The 17,439-nt window shown below is 38.8% G+C and overlaps 2 protein-coding genes across 2 annotated transcripts in view; one reads left to right on the forward strand and one right to left on the reverse strand.

Annotated features, from left to right (window-relative positions):
- Positions 1-5,540: 5,540 nt before the first annotated feature.
- LOC105172329 (E3 ubiquitin-protein ligase ATL31-like) lies at positions 5,541-7,344 on the reverse strand. The gene has a single exon (XM_011093711.3). It carries the CDS (start codon positions 7,129-7,131, stop codon positions 5,902-5,904), a length of 1,230 nt encoding a protein of 409 aa, XP_011092013.1. The 5' UTR covers positions 7,132-7,344; the 3' UTR covers positions 5,541-5,901.
- A 3,050-nt stretch (positions 7,345-10,394) lies between these two features.
- LOC105172768 (receptor-like cytosolic serine/threonine-protein kinase RBK2) overlaps positions 10,395-17,439 on the forward strand; it is a 30,429-nt gene continuing 23,384 nt past the window's right edge. The window contains exons 1-3 of the mRNA XM_020697410.2: positions 10,395-10,589; positions 10,688-10,817; positions 11,055-11,177. Of these exons, the coding sequence (XP_020553069.2) occupies positions 10,395-10,589; positions 10,688-10,817; positions 11,055-11,177 (448 nt within the window). The remainder of the gene's footprint in view (positions 10,590-10,687; positions 10,818-11,054; positions 11,178-17,439) is intronic.

The raw sequence follows: 17,439 nt of genomic DNA on the forward strand, positions 1-17,439 counted from the left end.
CTATGATCTCTCTAGAGGGGAGGTTTATGGTGAGGCGGCAGGGTTTTCTGGAGGTGGTCTAAATCGTGTGAATCAGATATGATTTTTCTGCGGCCCGGAGGTGAAGTGTCCAATCTTGCTAGATTATGAGCAGTTTTTGCACCTCCAATTGGAATCAAATAAGTGGCCAAAGTCGTTCTTTGTGACAGTGATATATGCTAAATGTGATGTGGTTGAGCAGCGTGGTCTTCCGGATGCCCTTCGGACGATTTCTATAGGTTCTTCGCCTTGGCTTGTGGATGGGGACTTTAATGTTGTCCTCTACCCAGATGAGCGGTCGGGGGGTGTTGCCCCGAGTAGTATTGCAATGTCGAATTTTCATGACGCTATTGCGTACTGTGGTCTTACTGATGCCGACTTTACTGGGAGCCTTTACACCTGGTATAGTTGTCGGTTGCGACAATGTCTGGATCGGGTCCTAGTGACTAATAACTGGATGGATGTATTTTCGAAAATACGGGTTACTCATCTAGAGCTCTCCAAATCGGATCATCGAGGATTGGTGGTTGCTGCGGAGACTATTTTGACGCAAAAGGCGTCATCTTTTCGGTTTCAGCACATGTGAATCACGCACCCGGGATTTCTTGAGCTTGTTCATCGGAATTGGCAATATCCGATGATCGGGAGTGGTATGGTTCGGCTTCAGTAAAAATAAACTTGCCTGAAGCACTGTCTGAAAGAATGGAACAAGATAGTCTTTGGAAAAGTGTTCGATAGGGTTGTAGCGGCGGACGAGACCTCAAAGAGGCTGATGAGGCATATGATCTTAAGCCTTGTGATCGCATGCTCATGGAGCGGAGTCGGTGTTCGGCAGCATTGGTTCGCTTGTTGACCCAGGAGGAGGCCTTTTGGAAACAAAAGCAAACATCAAATGGGTCAAATGGGTTAAAGATGGGGAGCAGAACATGAGATACGTCCACTCTTTAATGAAGAAGAGGAGGTTTCGTGGTACGATCTTTGAGATACAGCATGAGGGGGATGTTTTAACTAATCCGATGGCAATGAAGAGGCTGGCGACCTCTTTCTTTGAGCAGCTCCTATTAATAGAGCCGGTGGTTCTCGACGAGATAGATCGAGATTGCCTAGAGGATGGCCTGACAGATGAGGATAGGTATTTCTTGTTTGCCATGCTAACAATGGAAGAGGTTCGAGAGGTAGTTTTCTGCATTGAGCCAAAGAGTGTTGCAGGGCTAGATGGATTTGGGGCGATTTTTTATCACACCTACTGGAATATCGTTTCAGAGGATGTTTATGTGCAATGACTAAGTTTTTATGTGGCATAGCGATGCCAAAGAGTTTCACTGCTACTACTATCTCTCTTATACCAAAGACTACCAGCCTAGCTTCCTAGAGTGAGTACCAGCCGATAAGTTTGTCTAATATTACGAATAAGATCTGCACGAAGCTGATGACCATCAGGCTTGGGAATGTCTTGTCGAAGGTGTTATCCCCATCCCAAAGTGGGTTTGTCCCGAGCGGTAGTTGAGTGATAATGTCCTTTTGGCAAAAGAGTTGGTTCACTCACTAGAGTCTCGACGGCCAGAGGCGAATGTAATCTTTAAGCTTGATATAGCCAAGGCCTATGACCGGGTCAACTGGGAGTTCCATTTTCAAGTTTTGAGACTGAAGGGCTTCCCACAGCGTTGGATTGACTTGGTGGTTAATGCTGTCTCAAACTGTTGGGTTTTGGTCCTTATGAACGGAGAGCACGCTGGATTCTTTCTTTCGATATGCAGCCTACGACAAGGTGACCCTTTATCCCCAGCACTATTTGTGCTTGCTGCTGATTACTTATCTCGAGACTGGATAAGTTTTTTGCGGCACACCCAACGATGTATTACCAATCATCGAATCGGGTTCAGGTGTCCCACCTAGCGTATGCCGATGATATGTTGATCTTTACTAACATCTCCCGTGAACACATGGAGTTACTCCGCGATTTTCTACATGTATATGAGCGGGTGTCAGGACAGCTGATAAATAGCACAAATAGTTCTTTTATTATCGATCGGTAGGTGTTGTCGTCATAGTTACAGGAGGTGCAGCAGGTTATGGGTTACTAGCTGAAATATCTCCCAGTCACATATTTGGGAGTCCCTCTATACAAGGGCAATAGGAAGGCATGCTTCTTTGATTCGCACATCTCCCGATCACGTGACATGCTACAGGGGTGGGCAATGATGAATCTATCCCATGGAGGGAAGCTGGCCTTGATTTGATGTGCGTTGCAGGCCACGCCCTTACATCTGCTTCAAGTAATTCATCCGCCTAAGTCTGTCTTGATAACCATTGCCCGCATATTCAATGGTTTCTTTTGGGGCTCGTACAATGGTAGGTGGCATATTCATTGATTTTCATGGGACAATTGTGAGACCGCAGCCAGTAACGGGACTTTTTCCACGACAACCGGCTTCTCCTCGGCAGCAACTTTTTACAGATATATGACAACATTCCTCGCAACCAACGATGTCCATCTTCTTATGGCAGCTATTCCAGGACTAGATTCTAGTGGATGCAAGAATGAAGCGGAAGGGTTTTAGTTTCCAATCTAATTGTCAATGTTGCGATGTAGAGGAGACCATTTCGCATGTATTTGTTGAAGGTGCAACAATGCGGGATGTGTGGCAGCACTTTGCTAACATCTTTGGGCTTAGGCTTTGGGACCTTCTTCGTATGGTGCACTTCTGGCGTTACTCCACTCTGTTTTACTCGGATTTTCATATTCACACTTTGATACCATTTTTGATCCTATGGTCTATATGGACATAGTGGAATGGTGCAAAATATCGTGGGGTACAATTTACGGCCACAAGCATCATGTTTGAGGTTCATTGCCATCTCCGCATGTTGTATGCAACACGGATCTTGAAGAGCATAAAGTGGAAGGGAGACTTGCACCGAGCGTTGGCTATGGGCTCCTACTTCAGACTAATGGTGCCTCGGGTACCTAGAGTGGTGCGTTGGATTACCCCCTCTCCGGTATGGTTCAAGCTTACCTCGGATGTCTCCTCGCTTGGGAACCTTGAGCCGGCATCAGCAGCAGGTATTATTCAAGATGTTGTTGGACAGGTCCGACTAGCATACCAGTTTGCTTTGGGCACAGCCATTTGTGTGGTTTCAGAGCTTACTGTTGTCTGGTGTGGTTTGGAGCTTGCCCTGACCCACGATTTAGCCCCCATAGTGGTTGAGGTGGACGCTACCGTAGTTCTCCAACTCTTATAGTCACGAGCATCTGGGATGTGGGAAATGTAGCATTTGATCATGCGCATTGTGCAGCTCCAACAAGAATTAGGATCGAACATTCGACATATTTTTTGAGAGGCTAATGGAGCGGCTGATCATCTTGCGAAGGACGCTGCTTCCCTACAATTGGCTCGAATTTTGCATCAGGAGGACATTACGAGAGTACTACGAGGCATTGTCTGACTTGATAAATTGGGCACTCCCTATCTTCGCCGGTAAGCTTGTGTGACGTTTGGGATTGTCTTCTGATCTGGCATCGGGGGAGAGATTGCCAGGGGCACTACACAGCAGGTCCAACCACCACATAGGAGGGATGGGCACGGCTACAGGTAAAGATCTTTTTGTTTTCTAGCCTCAGATAGACCTTGTTTTTAGTTTTGTTCACTAATGTTGCAAATAGATAAGAAATTTTGTCTGTAAAGGGAGTAAGTACTCCTTATTTACTATTTTTCAATTGTATACACTATAATTTTTTTTTTTTAAGTTAATAAACAGGTAGGGGTCCGCCAAAACCCGGTCCAAGTACAACCAGCTTTTTGAGGGGAGAAAAAAAAACACAACACAAGCGGTTGCGGCCATGAAGGAGAAAAATAATAAAATTGAAAGAATGAAAGCAACAGCACTAATGAGGGAGATAAAATAATACAAGGGAAAGATTGATAACAAATAGCAATAATGGAGATGAGTGAGAGAGAAAAGTAATAGAAAGAAAAGAAAGAGAACATGAAAAGACAAGTACATTGTTGGGAACAATATAACCCTCCCACTTGGGGTATTATTGAGACATATGCAAATGGGTCCCACTATCAATATCTAAAAACAAATAATGTAACTTATACCTTTCGCCATTATGTTAAATTGTAGTAAAACGATAGTGTTTTGTTATTAAAGAATTCGATACGATGTCATTTTGAAGTCATACAACCTTAAAAACCCAAAAAAAAAAAAAAAGTTGTTGAGGAAAAACGTGTTCAATTGCTCCACCATAAAAGGTTTCCTTCCAAATGCTTTAAGAAAAACAACACAATTTTAAATTCAAAACACTCAAAATGAAGTCATCTTTACGTGAAAATAATGAATTACTGGAACAATTGATTACTTTGCAATCGTACTAGAGAAAACGACTTTATATATATATTAGTATGTTACGACGTCGTTTCATACGAGTGTGTTAGACCACATAACTATTCTAACATTTGACCTTGGTATATTTATAGTTTGTAATAATATATTTTATTGATTATGAAAAATTAACATTTAATAGAGTGATTTATCACAAAATTCAGAAAGCAAATTCTTTGGTTATTTCATGATTGATTGTGAAATAGTTTAGGGTTAATTAAGTCCCCTATGAGATCTGATATAATTATATATAAATTCTCTATAATTTACAAAAATATGTTTAACACTTATGAGATTTACTTTCATCTAACAAACAAGTTCCTTCATCAGTTAAAATTCACTAAATTTATTGATACTGATAAAAAAAATTTAGAAAAAAAATTTATATTAACTCCTGATTGACTTATTACTGATTTTATTATAAGTCAAATAAATTATTTTATGATCAAATTAATCTCACACACCTTCACCCATTAATACATGTGAAGAGGTATATCTTCACCGTTATAAGAGTAGTTTAGTTTAAAAAAAATTATTTGACTTGTAATAAATCAGTAATTGGTCAATTGAGGGTAAGTATCAATTTTCATTATGTGTTTTTCTGTTAATATCAACAAATTCAGTGAATTTTAATTAATGAATGGACTTATTTGTTAGAAGCAAATCTCAAGAATGCTAGATATAATTTTTCAAACTACTGAAAATTTATGTGTAATTACACCATACCTAAAGAGAGGGCAGTATAATTTTCCAGATAGTTTAAAATATGCACCTAATGTTTTCTTATGCTACATTTGAATGAAAGCATCTCTGAAAAGAATTTTAAATGACTATATATAAAAATAGTTTAAAATTTATCAAATTAAAATTAAAGAATTTGAAATCATACCACATTTGAATTGATAAATTCAGATTTGAGGGGAGATTTTGAGAAATAATTTTAAATGATTTTATTTTAGAAAATAAAAAATCCATCAATATTCAACTATAACATAATTTGAATTTAGAGAATGAATAATTTAAAATCATTTGAATTTACAATTATCCTAATATATTTATTAATAATATCAAATTCTTCGATCCAAATACAGCTTAAAAGAATTTGCTATTCGGGGTTTAAAATTTTGAACTCCAAATCCACAAATTCAAAGAATCTCTATAATCATAAAAAAATTTTAAAATACAAAAATATACAAGCTTGTCATAGCAATATCCTCTTATGTCACAAAATTCAGCATTAAATACCCTCTCCATTGACTAATTCATATGGACCCCTATAATTACACAAAACATACAAAAACAAGAAAAAGAAACATATAATTTAATCAAAATCAAAAAAGAAAATCAACTTATTGGTCCTTTTCTCATCTGTTTTCTAACACTTGTAATTAGAATCTAGCTACAGTGACAGCAATAAAACCTTATAGTCCGCTTCCAATCAAAGCTACACTTTCCGCCAATATTGACCAAATATAAGGTCAAATGCGGCCAAATTGTCTAAACCGGAGGCGGAGCCGTGTCTTTGGGAAAAAGACGGGTTTCATCTCCGGCATTAGCCTTAGGCTCCAAGCACTTGAACGACGGCATTTTCACCGGCGTTCTGCTGCCACTCCTCTTTGAGGTGGAACCTTCACCGGTTTCCGCCACCACCTTCGGTGATCTCATCGATAGCCCTCTAGCGAAAAAAACCCACCGATCCGATTTTACTTCTCGGTCGGATATCTCAATCTTGCGGTAGAATCTTCCAGCTCGGCTGCTTCCTTCTCCTCCTCCCCCGGTTCTGTACCCCCTTCTTGAACTACCTTCCCTAGCTAAAGTAGTGGCGGAGCTTCTAGTGCGATTCAACATAGCTCGGTCCATCACTTCCTTCCTTACTTCAGCGGGCAATCTTAGAGTGAACCGGTCAAGGTTTTCGCCTGGTTGAACCAATGAGTGCCCGGTGGAGTGCGACCTGAACTTACCAAAACCAAACATTCTTGGCCTCCGGATAGACCACGATCTTTGCGGCCGGCTCGGGTACTCAAAACTGACATGCCGGTTCACCGCACTCCCTTGTTCTTGTTGCTGATTATCATCTACTTGGACAACAATTTCCTCTCTTCTTGAATTGCAGCTTCCCACGTTACCATCACTCTCCTCGTTATTGCCGGTCGACTCAGGAACCTGAATCGGCTGCTCATCACCGGTCTGTGCAGCCAAATCAGCTCTACAAACCGGGCAGGTGACGTGAGATTCGAGCCACGCGTCGATGCAGTCGGGATGGAACACGTGATCGCACTTGGGTAGCAAACGCAGCGTCTCCTCCTCCTCAAATTCGTTGAGACACACCGCACACTCCAATGCCCCCTTCCCGATCTTGTGGTCCTTTACTTCCGCGTATGAGAAAGTGGGAAAGGTCGCTATGACAGAAGCGTCGAGCCCGCGTGCCGCGGTGGCTCGGCGGGCAGCAAGGGACAGCGCTCGGCGGACGCTGCCGGATGCACCGGATGCGTCGGAGCAGCGGCGGATGTAGATGGAGAAAAAACCCATAAAGAAGAGCGCCGCTATGAGGACAACTATGATCACGGCCATCGAAGGGCTGAACCTCGCGTACTGGTTGTTGTTGAGGTTCGGATCCGACTGAGCTCCAATAATGGTGATTCGTGGAAACAGAAAGAGGACGAGGAAGAGAGGAACGAGCCCATGTTGCTCTGCGGTTTTCATGCTATGAACTTGGAAAATCTTCATCAAAAACTATACATACATATATATATATATACTGAATTATTGCTTGATTAATGGCGTCGGAGAAGACATGTTGAAGAAGGTGGAAGGAATCTGCAGTGGCAGTGCAGTTGTGAATATATTCTTGAGAGAGGCAGAATAGGGAATAGGGATGGAAGGTGGGAGGAGGTTGCGTTTATTGAATGAAAAGACAGACGGAGCTCCTCACTTTCTTTCTTTTTTTACTTTTTATTTTTTCCTTTTCTTCTATCTGTCTCAATATTGTAAATTTTATTTGATTTCTCATAAAATTTTAGGATTAAATTCATTTTACTATCAAGCACCGCTCTCTGATCAATTTGAGCCTATTTTTCAAAAACAATGATTAAAATGTCCCTCCTAATCAATTGGTCAAGCTATACCTCTTAATATAAATTATTTTAATTTATAATATATATAATTTATAACTATTAAAATATACTTATAATATATATAATTATAATTTATAAAAAAATATTATTTCAAACTAATTATCATAACCCACCCTCCACTCCCCTACAAGACCCCTGCTTCACCCCCACCCAACCCGGACCTCCTCCCCACTCCCCTTCCTACCCCCCACCCGTCCACCCCAGATTTGGGCGATGCTGGTCACTCAAATTTAGGCGATAGGCGCCGCCACTGCTTCTTTTTCTTTTTTAAAATATAAATTAATTTAATTAAAATAATAATTATTATATAAAATAATATTTTATTATTAATAAATATACATAGTATTTTAATTAATAATTATTATATAAAATAATATTTATTATGAATAAATTTTAATTAAATAATTATTATATAAAATAATATTTTATTATTTATTGATGTTCAGAAAATGCACGAGTGCAATTGATATAGACTATGCTCAAACCTTGGGCTGAAGCGAATGCCAATTTTGAAGGGAGGACCTTTAAAAAAGGCGTTAGCACTTCGACGCTCAAATTAGTATCGGATTTAAGAGAAAAATAATCGTAAGAAATGAAACATAACGAGAAATCGTGATAGAGTAAGTAATTTCGTGAGAGAATCGTGCTAAGAGTGCAATTCGAAGGCTAAAGCGAAAACAGAGAGTGGTTTTCAGATTTTAGAGAGTGTCCCTATAGAGGGATTGGAGGTATCCCGTTGGTGGATGGAAGGTGTCCCTCTTGGTGGGCGGAAGGCGTCCCTATCGGAAAACTGTAGGCGTCACTCTCGAGGGGCTTGAAGGGTCCCTATTGGAGGACTAAAGAATGCGTTTCTCTTGGTGGATTGAAGATGTCCCTTTTGCTGGATGGAAGGCGTCCCCGTTGGAGGATTGAAGGTGTCCCTCTCAAGGGTCTTCAAGGGGTTCCTATTGGAGGATTAAAGGAGGTGTCCTTCTCGAAAGACTAAAAAAGCCGTCCCTCTTGGTGGATTGAAGGGGGCTGTCGGTATCCATGTGGAGGGATGCTGCCTATATTTATAGAGAAGGAGTCTCTCTTGGCAGTAACTTAGGGGTGACCCGCTTTTCCAAGAAAGAAGGCGAAAATTCATTGATAAGATACGATTTGTCTCCTCCTTGACTTGAGCATCACGAAGCCCACCTAGGTCAAGGAGTACAGCTTCTTGAGGCTGCCTCCCTTCTCTCAACGCTGGGCTTGAAGACAGGCCTCGTATCAGGCCTTCTTCTTGATGGGTCTGACTTGGGCTTTTAGATCTCTTCATGGGCCAAATGAGAGGGAGATGCCTTCAACCTCCTTCTTTTGCCAATTTATTTTCTGAGAGGGACCTACCAAGACCGCCCGCGTGTTTGCTTTCTAGGGAGCACCTACCAAGGCCCCCGCCCTGTCTGCTTTCTAGGGGGCACCTTCCAAGGCCGCCTATCAAGTGTTTTGGGGTCTCTCATTATTTGGGCCTGTTGTTTTTTTCCTTTTTTTTAGATCGTTTAGGCCTCTTTGAGCCAACCTATTTTTACGTATATCAATAACCCCCCTACTTTAATAAGTGGAGATTTTGATACTTATTAGAGTAGAAATCTTTAGAGATGGGGTCCGATGAATTAACTTTTCTTTTCTCCTTTTTTTTCCCAAACTCCTTCAAAGAATATAATTAGCATAAGCATTAGAATAAGAACTTTCTTCGTGCCTGTATGGAGCAGGACTTTTTAGGCAGGTGCCTCCATGGAGGATGGCTTAACAGGTGCCTTTTATGCCTAGTTCAATGTAGGGTTTTATTTTTCTATAAGAGAACGTTAAATGACAAAGAAAGGTATATATTACGAATAGATCTTGCACGAAGCAAAGTCATTGTGCCTCCTCGAAGGAGGGCTTATTTGAGAGGAGACCTTTATTGGAGCGAAATCCTTCTTGGAGCAAGACTAGGAACCTCACCGGAGGAACAATAAGGTGTCCACTGGAAGCTAAGTGCTTGCCCGAAGGAGGGCCTGGGGAGCCTCCACAGAGGAGGGGCATTTGTGCCTGTGTGGAAGACAGGGCTTTTGTGCTTGTATGGAAGACAAAGCCTTTTGTGATAGGGATGTCTTCTTCGTGAAATTCCTACAAGCAAATATATGTTAACACATTGAAGGGGGTAAAATAAATCTCCAAAATTATTAAAATAAAAAATACTACTTGAGGGAAACAAGTATGTAAAGATTTATTTGCTGAAGGGGATGCCCCCTTTGGTGCAGAAATTTTTTTAAGGGAGATGCCTGCCACGAGGCAGTGTTTATTCTTAGAAAGATGCCCGCCTGCACTTCTAGGAGGCATCCTGTATATTAAAAATTGAATTAGTGAAATATTAGAACTAAATAACAATGGCAATGGAGCCATTAAAGTTGCATCTTGAATAGAGGTAGTATCAGTCGAAGGAGGTCCTCTAGCGTGACGGTACCGTCCTTTTGGGGGAGTCCTGAGGTGTGGACTCCTCCCATTGATCTCACATCTTAGATCTGTGTTTCCACATACAGCGCTAATGATGAGTTCAAAAAATGCACGGGTCCAATTGATATGGACTATGCTCAAACCTTGGGTCCAAGCGAACGCCAATTCTGAAGGGGGAGACTTGCAAAAAAGGCATTAGCACTTTGACGCCCAAGTCAGTATCGAATTTAGAAGAAAATAATCATAAGAAATAAAATGTAATGAGAAATCATAATAGAGTAAGCAATTTCGTGATAGAATCTTGCTAAGAGTGCAATTCGCAGGCTAAAGCAAGAATAGAGAGTAATTTTTTAAATTTTAGAGGACGTCCCTGTAGAGGGATTGAAGGTTTCCCGTTGATGGATGAAAGGTGTCCCTCTTGGTGGATGGAAGGTGTCCCTCTTAGTGGAAGGAAGGCGTCCCTATTGGAGGACTGAAGGAGGCGTCCTTCTTGGTGGATTGAAGGTGTCCCTCTTGATGGATGGAAGACGTTCCTGTTGTAGTACTGAAGGCGTTCCTCTCGAGGGGCTTGAAGGGGTTCCTGTTGGAGGACTGAAGGTGTCCTTCCCGAGGGTCTGAAGGGGTACCTCTTGGAGGACTAAAGGAGGCGTCGCTGTTGGAGGACTAAAGAAGGTGTCCCTCTTGGTGGATTGAAGGTGTCCCTCTTGATGGATGGAAGACGTTCCTCTTGCAATACTGAAGGCGTTCCTCTCGAGAGGCTTGAAGGGGTTCCTGTTGGAGGACTGAAGGTTCCCTCCCGAGGGTCTGAAGGGGTACCTCTTGGAGGTCTGAAGGGGTACCTCTTGGAGGACTGAAGGAGGCGTCCTTATTGGAGGACTGAAGAGGGCGTCCCTCTTGGTGGATTGAAGGGAGCCTGTTGGTATCCGTTGTTGAGGGGTGCTGCCTGCATTTATAGAGAATGAGTCCCTCTTGGCAAGAACTTTGGGGTGACCTGCCTTTCTGAGAAAGAAGGCGAAAATTTGGAGATAAGGCACGATTTTATCTCGTCCTTGACTTGAGTAGTACGTCTTCGGTTTGAGGAGGACTCCCTCTATGCGAGGACTCTTGTTCTGCAAGGAGTCCTTCTAGGTCAAGAAATCCAACTGCTTGAGGGCGCCTCCCCTCTCCCAGGACTGGGATTGGAAGGTAAACCTCGTACCAGGCTTTCTTATTGGGCCATTCTGATCATGAATTGGTTGGCTTGGTTTGGGTTTTAGATCTCCTCATGAGCCAAATGAGGCCTTCAACCTCCTTCCTTTGCCAATATATTTTCTGGGGGGCATCCGCCAAAGCCGCCCGCCTGTTTGCTTTCTAGGGAGCACCTGTCAAGGCTGCCTATCAAGTGTTTTTAGGCCTCTCATGATTCGAGCCTCTCGTTTCTTTCTTTATTTTGGATCGTTTGGGTCAACCTATTTTTTATGTATATTATTAATTAATACATATAATATTATATATTAGATGTGAGAGAAGGGCAAAAATATATAAAAAAAAGAGGTACTTTTATAGCCAATTTGCAATCAAAGCGCGTGTGGCCAAATTTCTGTAAGGAAGGATTTTTTTTAACTTTATTTTATATCACAGGGGGTAATTGATATTTTAATTTTTATAAGAGTTATTTTAACATTTCTATTATCACAGGGATCCCTAAGATACAATAATTAAAGTTTTACAATATTGATTTGAAGTAATTATCAGCCATGATTATGAAGTCTCAATTTTGTTAATAGTTGTGGAAGCTTTAAATAATTATTGTTTGCAAAAGTTTAAAATAAACGAGTATTTACTTATTGCTGAGAATAAATTGAAAAGATCGTTTTTATTTTATATCTTCTTCTTTTGAGTAATTTAAATAAGTTCACTCAAATTAAAAATTATAAACAGCTCTCTACCAACTTGATAAAACTATAAACGCTAAACCCTTTTTTCAAATACTCAAATTTTAATATTTTTAACTTTTAACTTTTATTTTAAATTAATCTACACTTTTATTATTATTTAACTCACAACTTCATAATTTATTCCTATCTTAAAAAATGAAGAAAATTTTTTGTGCTTATCAGATTTGACCGAACCAAACTAATAACAAAGTAAGTGCATCACACTAACTATATAATTAATAATTTTTATTATACACTAATCACACAATAAATATATTGCAGTTATTATTTATTTTAATTCAAATTCGTCCAAATCAAATTCAAACTAGAATTTCCCAAAAATGGAAGCTATCGCATATGCCAGTCAAAATAAAAAGGGTGTACTGTTGATGTGTGAGAAAAGAGAAGAAAGTGGGCATTTTTGTTCCACAGTTCACACCGTAGTCCGTAGCCTCCTTCGGAATATGTGGTCTGTTAATCATTTGTCAAAGTCAAATGTTTGGTCTAATTCTCCGCTTTCTGTTTAATAAATATATTTAACAACGTAAGAATGTGTTTTTCTATTACAATGTGAAAAGTCTAGAGAAAAGTATTTATTTTCTAGCTACTTTCTCCAATGCGGAAATATTACATATTTTATAACCGGTAATGTTTGGTGTTAAAGTATGGTTAGGAGAGCTACTATGGCCAGTTGTCTACGCTAATTTATACTAATCTATACTATTATAAAGAAAAGAGTCATTATAGATACAAAATGGTTTTCATACCACTTACACAAAAAATATTATTTTACCAAAATACCCTTAAAATGAATCCAGAATTACCCTCTCTTTCAATCCACACTCTCTCCTTGCCTCACTCTCTCTTCAACAATCCATGTTCTTAAACTCTCAACCATTCTCTTCAATGTAACTTGAACTAACCCTCTCTCTTCAGTGATTGCGACACCCACCCTTCGCACTGAACCCCTCTTTCTCCACTTCTCTCTTTGACCCATTAGGTAAAGCCTCTTCTACTGAGTCAACTCCCGAAGGTGGCTTTAAAGCAACCAAGAAAGGAAGACCCGTTAGCTCCAAACCCATTAAAAGTTCATCGGATTTATACTTTGCCAGTACAGCTTCGCTGCCAAACGCTCAAAAGACTAGGGTTTTAATGTAAGCGGAGTCGGCTCGAGCTCAATAGGTTGTGTTCATGAGCTTGCGAGCTGGCCCCATGTTTATAAATTTTGTGTATATATACATATATATATATATATATATTATTTAAGTTCATATTCAATATTATATTAAGTTTATATTTAAAATTTACCATATGCTAGAATTATTAGTCTATATATCTCTTATTTTAATTTTATATAATAATAAAAATATGGTATTTTTATTTATATTATTTAAAAATAAGCTTAAGCAACAATTTAATAAGTTTTGATACTTTTTGTGTAGATAAATATTTAAAATTCATATCAATTAGAATCATTAGTTAATATCTCTTATTTTAGTTATAGATGATTTTAAAATATGGTATTTTCTTTTATATTATCTAAACCAAGCTTATTAGACAATGTAGTACGTTTTGATAATTTTTTTGTAAATAAATATTAATATAATAAATTTTATATTACAATTTCAATCCATTATAGCAAAATGCATCACTATATATTAAATTATTAATCCATATCTCATATTTAGTTTTATATGATATTAAAATATGTTATCATAGTTTATATTATATAAAAGAAGCTTAATCAATAATTTAGTACATTTCGTAGTTTTTTGTAAATAAGTATTTAATATAATATATATATTTTCAATAAAAAATAAATAGGATTTGAAGCGGGTTTAGGAAAAGTTTTTCTTCTTTTTTTTTTTTGGTCTTTCGAATAGTTTGCAGGACACCAAATTTATTTGGAGTGGTTTTTGGAATGGTTGGAAATCCGTCCTTACAAATTACGTTACAAAATTTTAGAAATGGTTCAGGCAAGACCGTTCTTATTTGGAATGGGAACTGTAACACTCTATGAAAATCGTTCTTAATATGGATTTGTCAAAAAAAAATTATTTTTTTAATTGGATCAATTAGGAATGGTCAATCTTATTTAGGAACATGTATATAAAATTATTTTAGTAATGGTATTAGGAACGATTTTTTTTAGTTTGGAACACGTACTTAAAATTGAAATAGCAATAGTATTAAAAACGGTTAGCCACTATTTAGGAACACTTATTTGAAATAGTTTTAGCAATGGTATTTCGAACAATAAATTCAGTTTAGAATCACGTGTTTGGAACTGTTTCAGTAATAGAGATTAACATGACAATATTTCTTGGCGTGACGAGTAATGAAGCAACAACACGAATCGATTTTAAGGTAATTATAGGTTTAAATTATCACAATATGAAAATTTTACTTGACATAAAGCGGAAAAAAAATTGAAGACCAATATATAAGGTTCGATAAATTGTAAGATAAATAAATAAACTTAATTAAAATTATCAATTTTGTACAAAATTATAAGGGTTTAAAGCATTAATTATATATTGTTTACAATATAATATATTTTAATGAAACATTCGTTATTAATATACTGATTGCTAATTGTAAGGCATTTATTTTCTTTTTGTTTTAGAATTAGAGAACAATTAATAAGATTTCTAAAGTTCGTACCAGTTAAACTATAGGACTTAAAACAATTTCGGTCCCGTAACTTCAGCGATTTCTCATTTTTGTCCCCTAATTTTCAGATTCTCATTTTAGTCCTCTAGCCAAATTAGTGATCATTTTGCCCTTCTTAGGAAAAATGAATATAGTCCATACACATGCCCTAGTTTGGCCCATCATGCTTCCGAAATATAACTAAGCCTCTATAAATTCATACCTTGGCTTGACCGCCTTGCTTCCGAGTATTCCAAGTCCTCGATTTTACGGACTTCTTCCAACCACACAACCGCAGCTGATGGTTCCCTGGTACTTGGCTCCTTCAGTAATAAAACAGCACAACCCTATTTCGTTTCCTACCTTAGGGCGTAAAAGGTGTTTCAAAACAGAGACTTAATAATATTTTTGGATAAACAAGTGGAACAGAAGCCTTTCTTTATTGAAGAAATATTGGGAATATTACATAGTAACTATTCCTCTGTTGGAGGAGAGAACTGTTTAGCCTCTCATAGGATAGAGGACTAGACTCGTTGGGGAAACCCCCATAAACTAAAAGATTCAAATACTAGAAAGATTGAAAACACTCAGAATAATGCTTTGAAGAGTAGGAGAAGTTTTTCTGATAATCCCCTTCTGCTTCATTGCCTCTTTATTTATAGGCGTCCACGGACTTGAAATTCGGACTCCAAACTTGTTTATGTGATGACGTCATTGCGTTCGTCATCGCCTTGTGATTTCTAGCTGTCTGTCATAATAGTTTGTCGGTCACATGATTTCCAGCTGGCTGCTTTGCTGACTGTTGACTTTTGTTATTTTCTGCCGACAGTCTTATCCTCTCGATTTTTTACATCGTTTAACTTTTACTTCTCTTGGTAAAAATTTTTCTCTTTCCCTTATCTTGGTCCGGTTCAGGTTTATTTTTCGTGACCCGAATCTTTGTCCCAAAGAGGGACTATTCTTATTTCTCGCGGCAAGGGCACAAATGGTTATGCCATTGCCCAACATGCAATATGTTGCACGTTTTCATCCTTGTGGCTTCGGTTGCCGGCAGCTTATTTTTCCAGATTAACATTCTCTTCTTTTCGAATAAGCTTTCAGCAAACTCCGTGCTTTTTCCTGTCATGGAATTTAACAAGAATGATCCATTCACTTTGTTTGAGAAGATTTTGAATGGATACTTAACTTTGTCTATCTCCGTGAGACAGACCCATAGTCCCCAAGCTCTCGTGGTAGAGATACTATCTTCGCTAATGGTTGATACCAAGGGAGCTTCTCCTGAGGCAGCTTTGATTTTGTTGAAAGCTATCATATCTGGCTCTGCAGCTTCATGAAATGGAATGCTGGATGAGACCCTTTTCCTGCAGTTTCTGGAGCTATTGAAATAAATTTTATTTCCAGAACATCGCTTCTTTTATTGCCATGAATCAAAGACCGCCCTACTAATCCACTCCGGAAGTTTTGAGATTTTCGGAAAACTCGGTGACATAGTATGAACTGAAGCAAGAGCTCCAAAATCATACCATTCTCTGACATCTTCTGGTTTAGACCCTTCTAACATCCAGACTCTGTTATATTTTCCGGACGTTTTGATAATGGTCTTGTCTGGATTGACTCCTTTGCGGGAAATTAATTTTTTCCACATACGCTGATAATCTTGCCAAGTAGAAGAAGATATTAATTCGTTAGTATTAGCCTTAGAGGTGCCTGTCATTGGCCTAAGGCTAATCTCTCCCTCTTTAACCCCAGAGGTGTTGGTTTGACTTGAACCTACAGGAGTTTGCACTTCCTGTGATTCAATTGTTGCCGTTTCACGGTACTTGAATCCGACGCTACAGGTGTAGAGCCCTGTACTCTAAAGGAATGTTTTGGGTCATGCTACCTCAACTCGTGAGTCATCCCCGAAGGTGACGCCTTCCGAATTGGTTCTTTTAAGTCGTTCCATAGCGAGGTGGATGCTAATAAGGAACTCCTTATTGCAACCTGGACAGTGTTTAGATCAACTCTTTGAATTTGTCCGGCAACTTGGGCGTTCACCGCTAGCTGTCCAAACTTTCTGTCAAGCTCTTCGAGGTTTTCCCGAAGGTGTCTGAGTCTCAGATCCCTCCATCTCTCGTCAGGAAATCTGCAAGAACGTTTTTATGAGATTTTATACGACAATATTATAGCAATAATATTGGCATTTCAGCTTGCTATCTGAAAATACGAGCTTTCTCTATTTTTTATTCTAATTTATTCTTTAAGAAAGCCTTAACATTAGTATTATCAACTTTTAAAGTAAATTCTTTAGCAAGTAAAAATAAAGGCCATTTTTTGAAAGCCTTCCAGAATGCAAAGAATTCTTTCTCGTTTATGTGCCAAACTTTGGCTTGTTGTTTTGAGAACAATCCTCCGGTGTATCTACAAAGTTCTTCCCCTGTAGTTGTCTTCTTCATGAGCACTGCCGCCCATCTGTAATCATTGGCGTATGTGTAGACTACCAATTCATCCCCGTCTTGCGGTATAGCAAGCTTTGGAAGGTTATTGCAAACTTGTTTCAGCTCACGAACCCTTTTGGTGTGGATTTCTTCCCATTTCCACTTTGAACTCTCCGTTTCTTTCATAAGTGGTCGGAAATCCTTTATGTATCTTGCAAGATCCTTAATGAAGATTCCTGCAAAATTAACAACTCCCAAGAAGCTTTGCAATTGCTTCTTATCTTTGAGTACATCTGGAAAATTGCAGATTTTCTCCACAATATGGTCCTGCAACTCAATTCATGTTTCGTCAATAAGGATTCCTAAAAATTCAATCTTATAGACTGCAATAGTAGCTTTCTTTTCAGAAAGTACTAAACCTTCTTTATAGCATGCATCAGAAAATATTTCAAGGTGTTTAAT

This window comes from Sesamum indicum, linkage group LG10 (genome assembly GCF_026168435.1).
Source record: "Sesamum indicum cultivar Baizhima isolate 11 linkage group LG10, ASM2616843v1, whole genome shotgun sequence".
NCBI classification, from domain to species: domain Eukaryota; kingdom Viridiplantae; phylum Streptophyta; class Magnoliopsida; order Lamiales; family Pedaliaceae; genus Sesamum; species Sesamum indicum.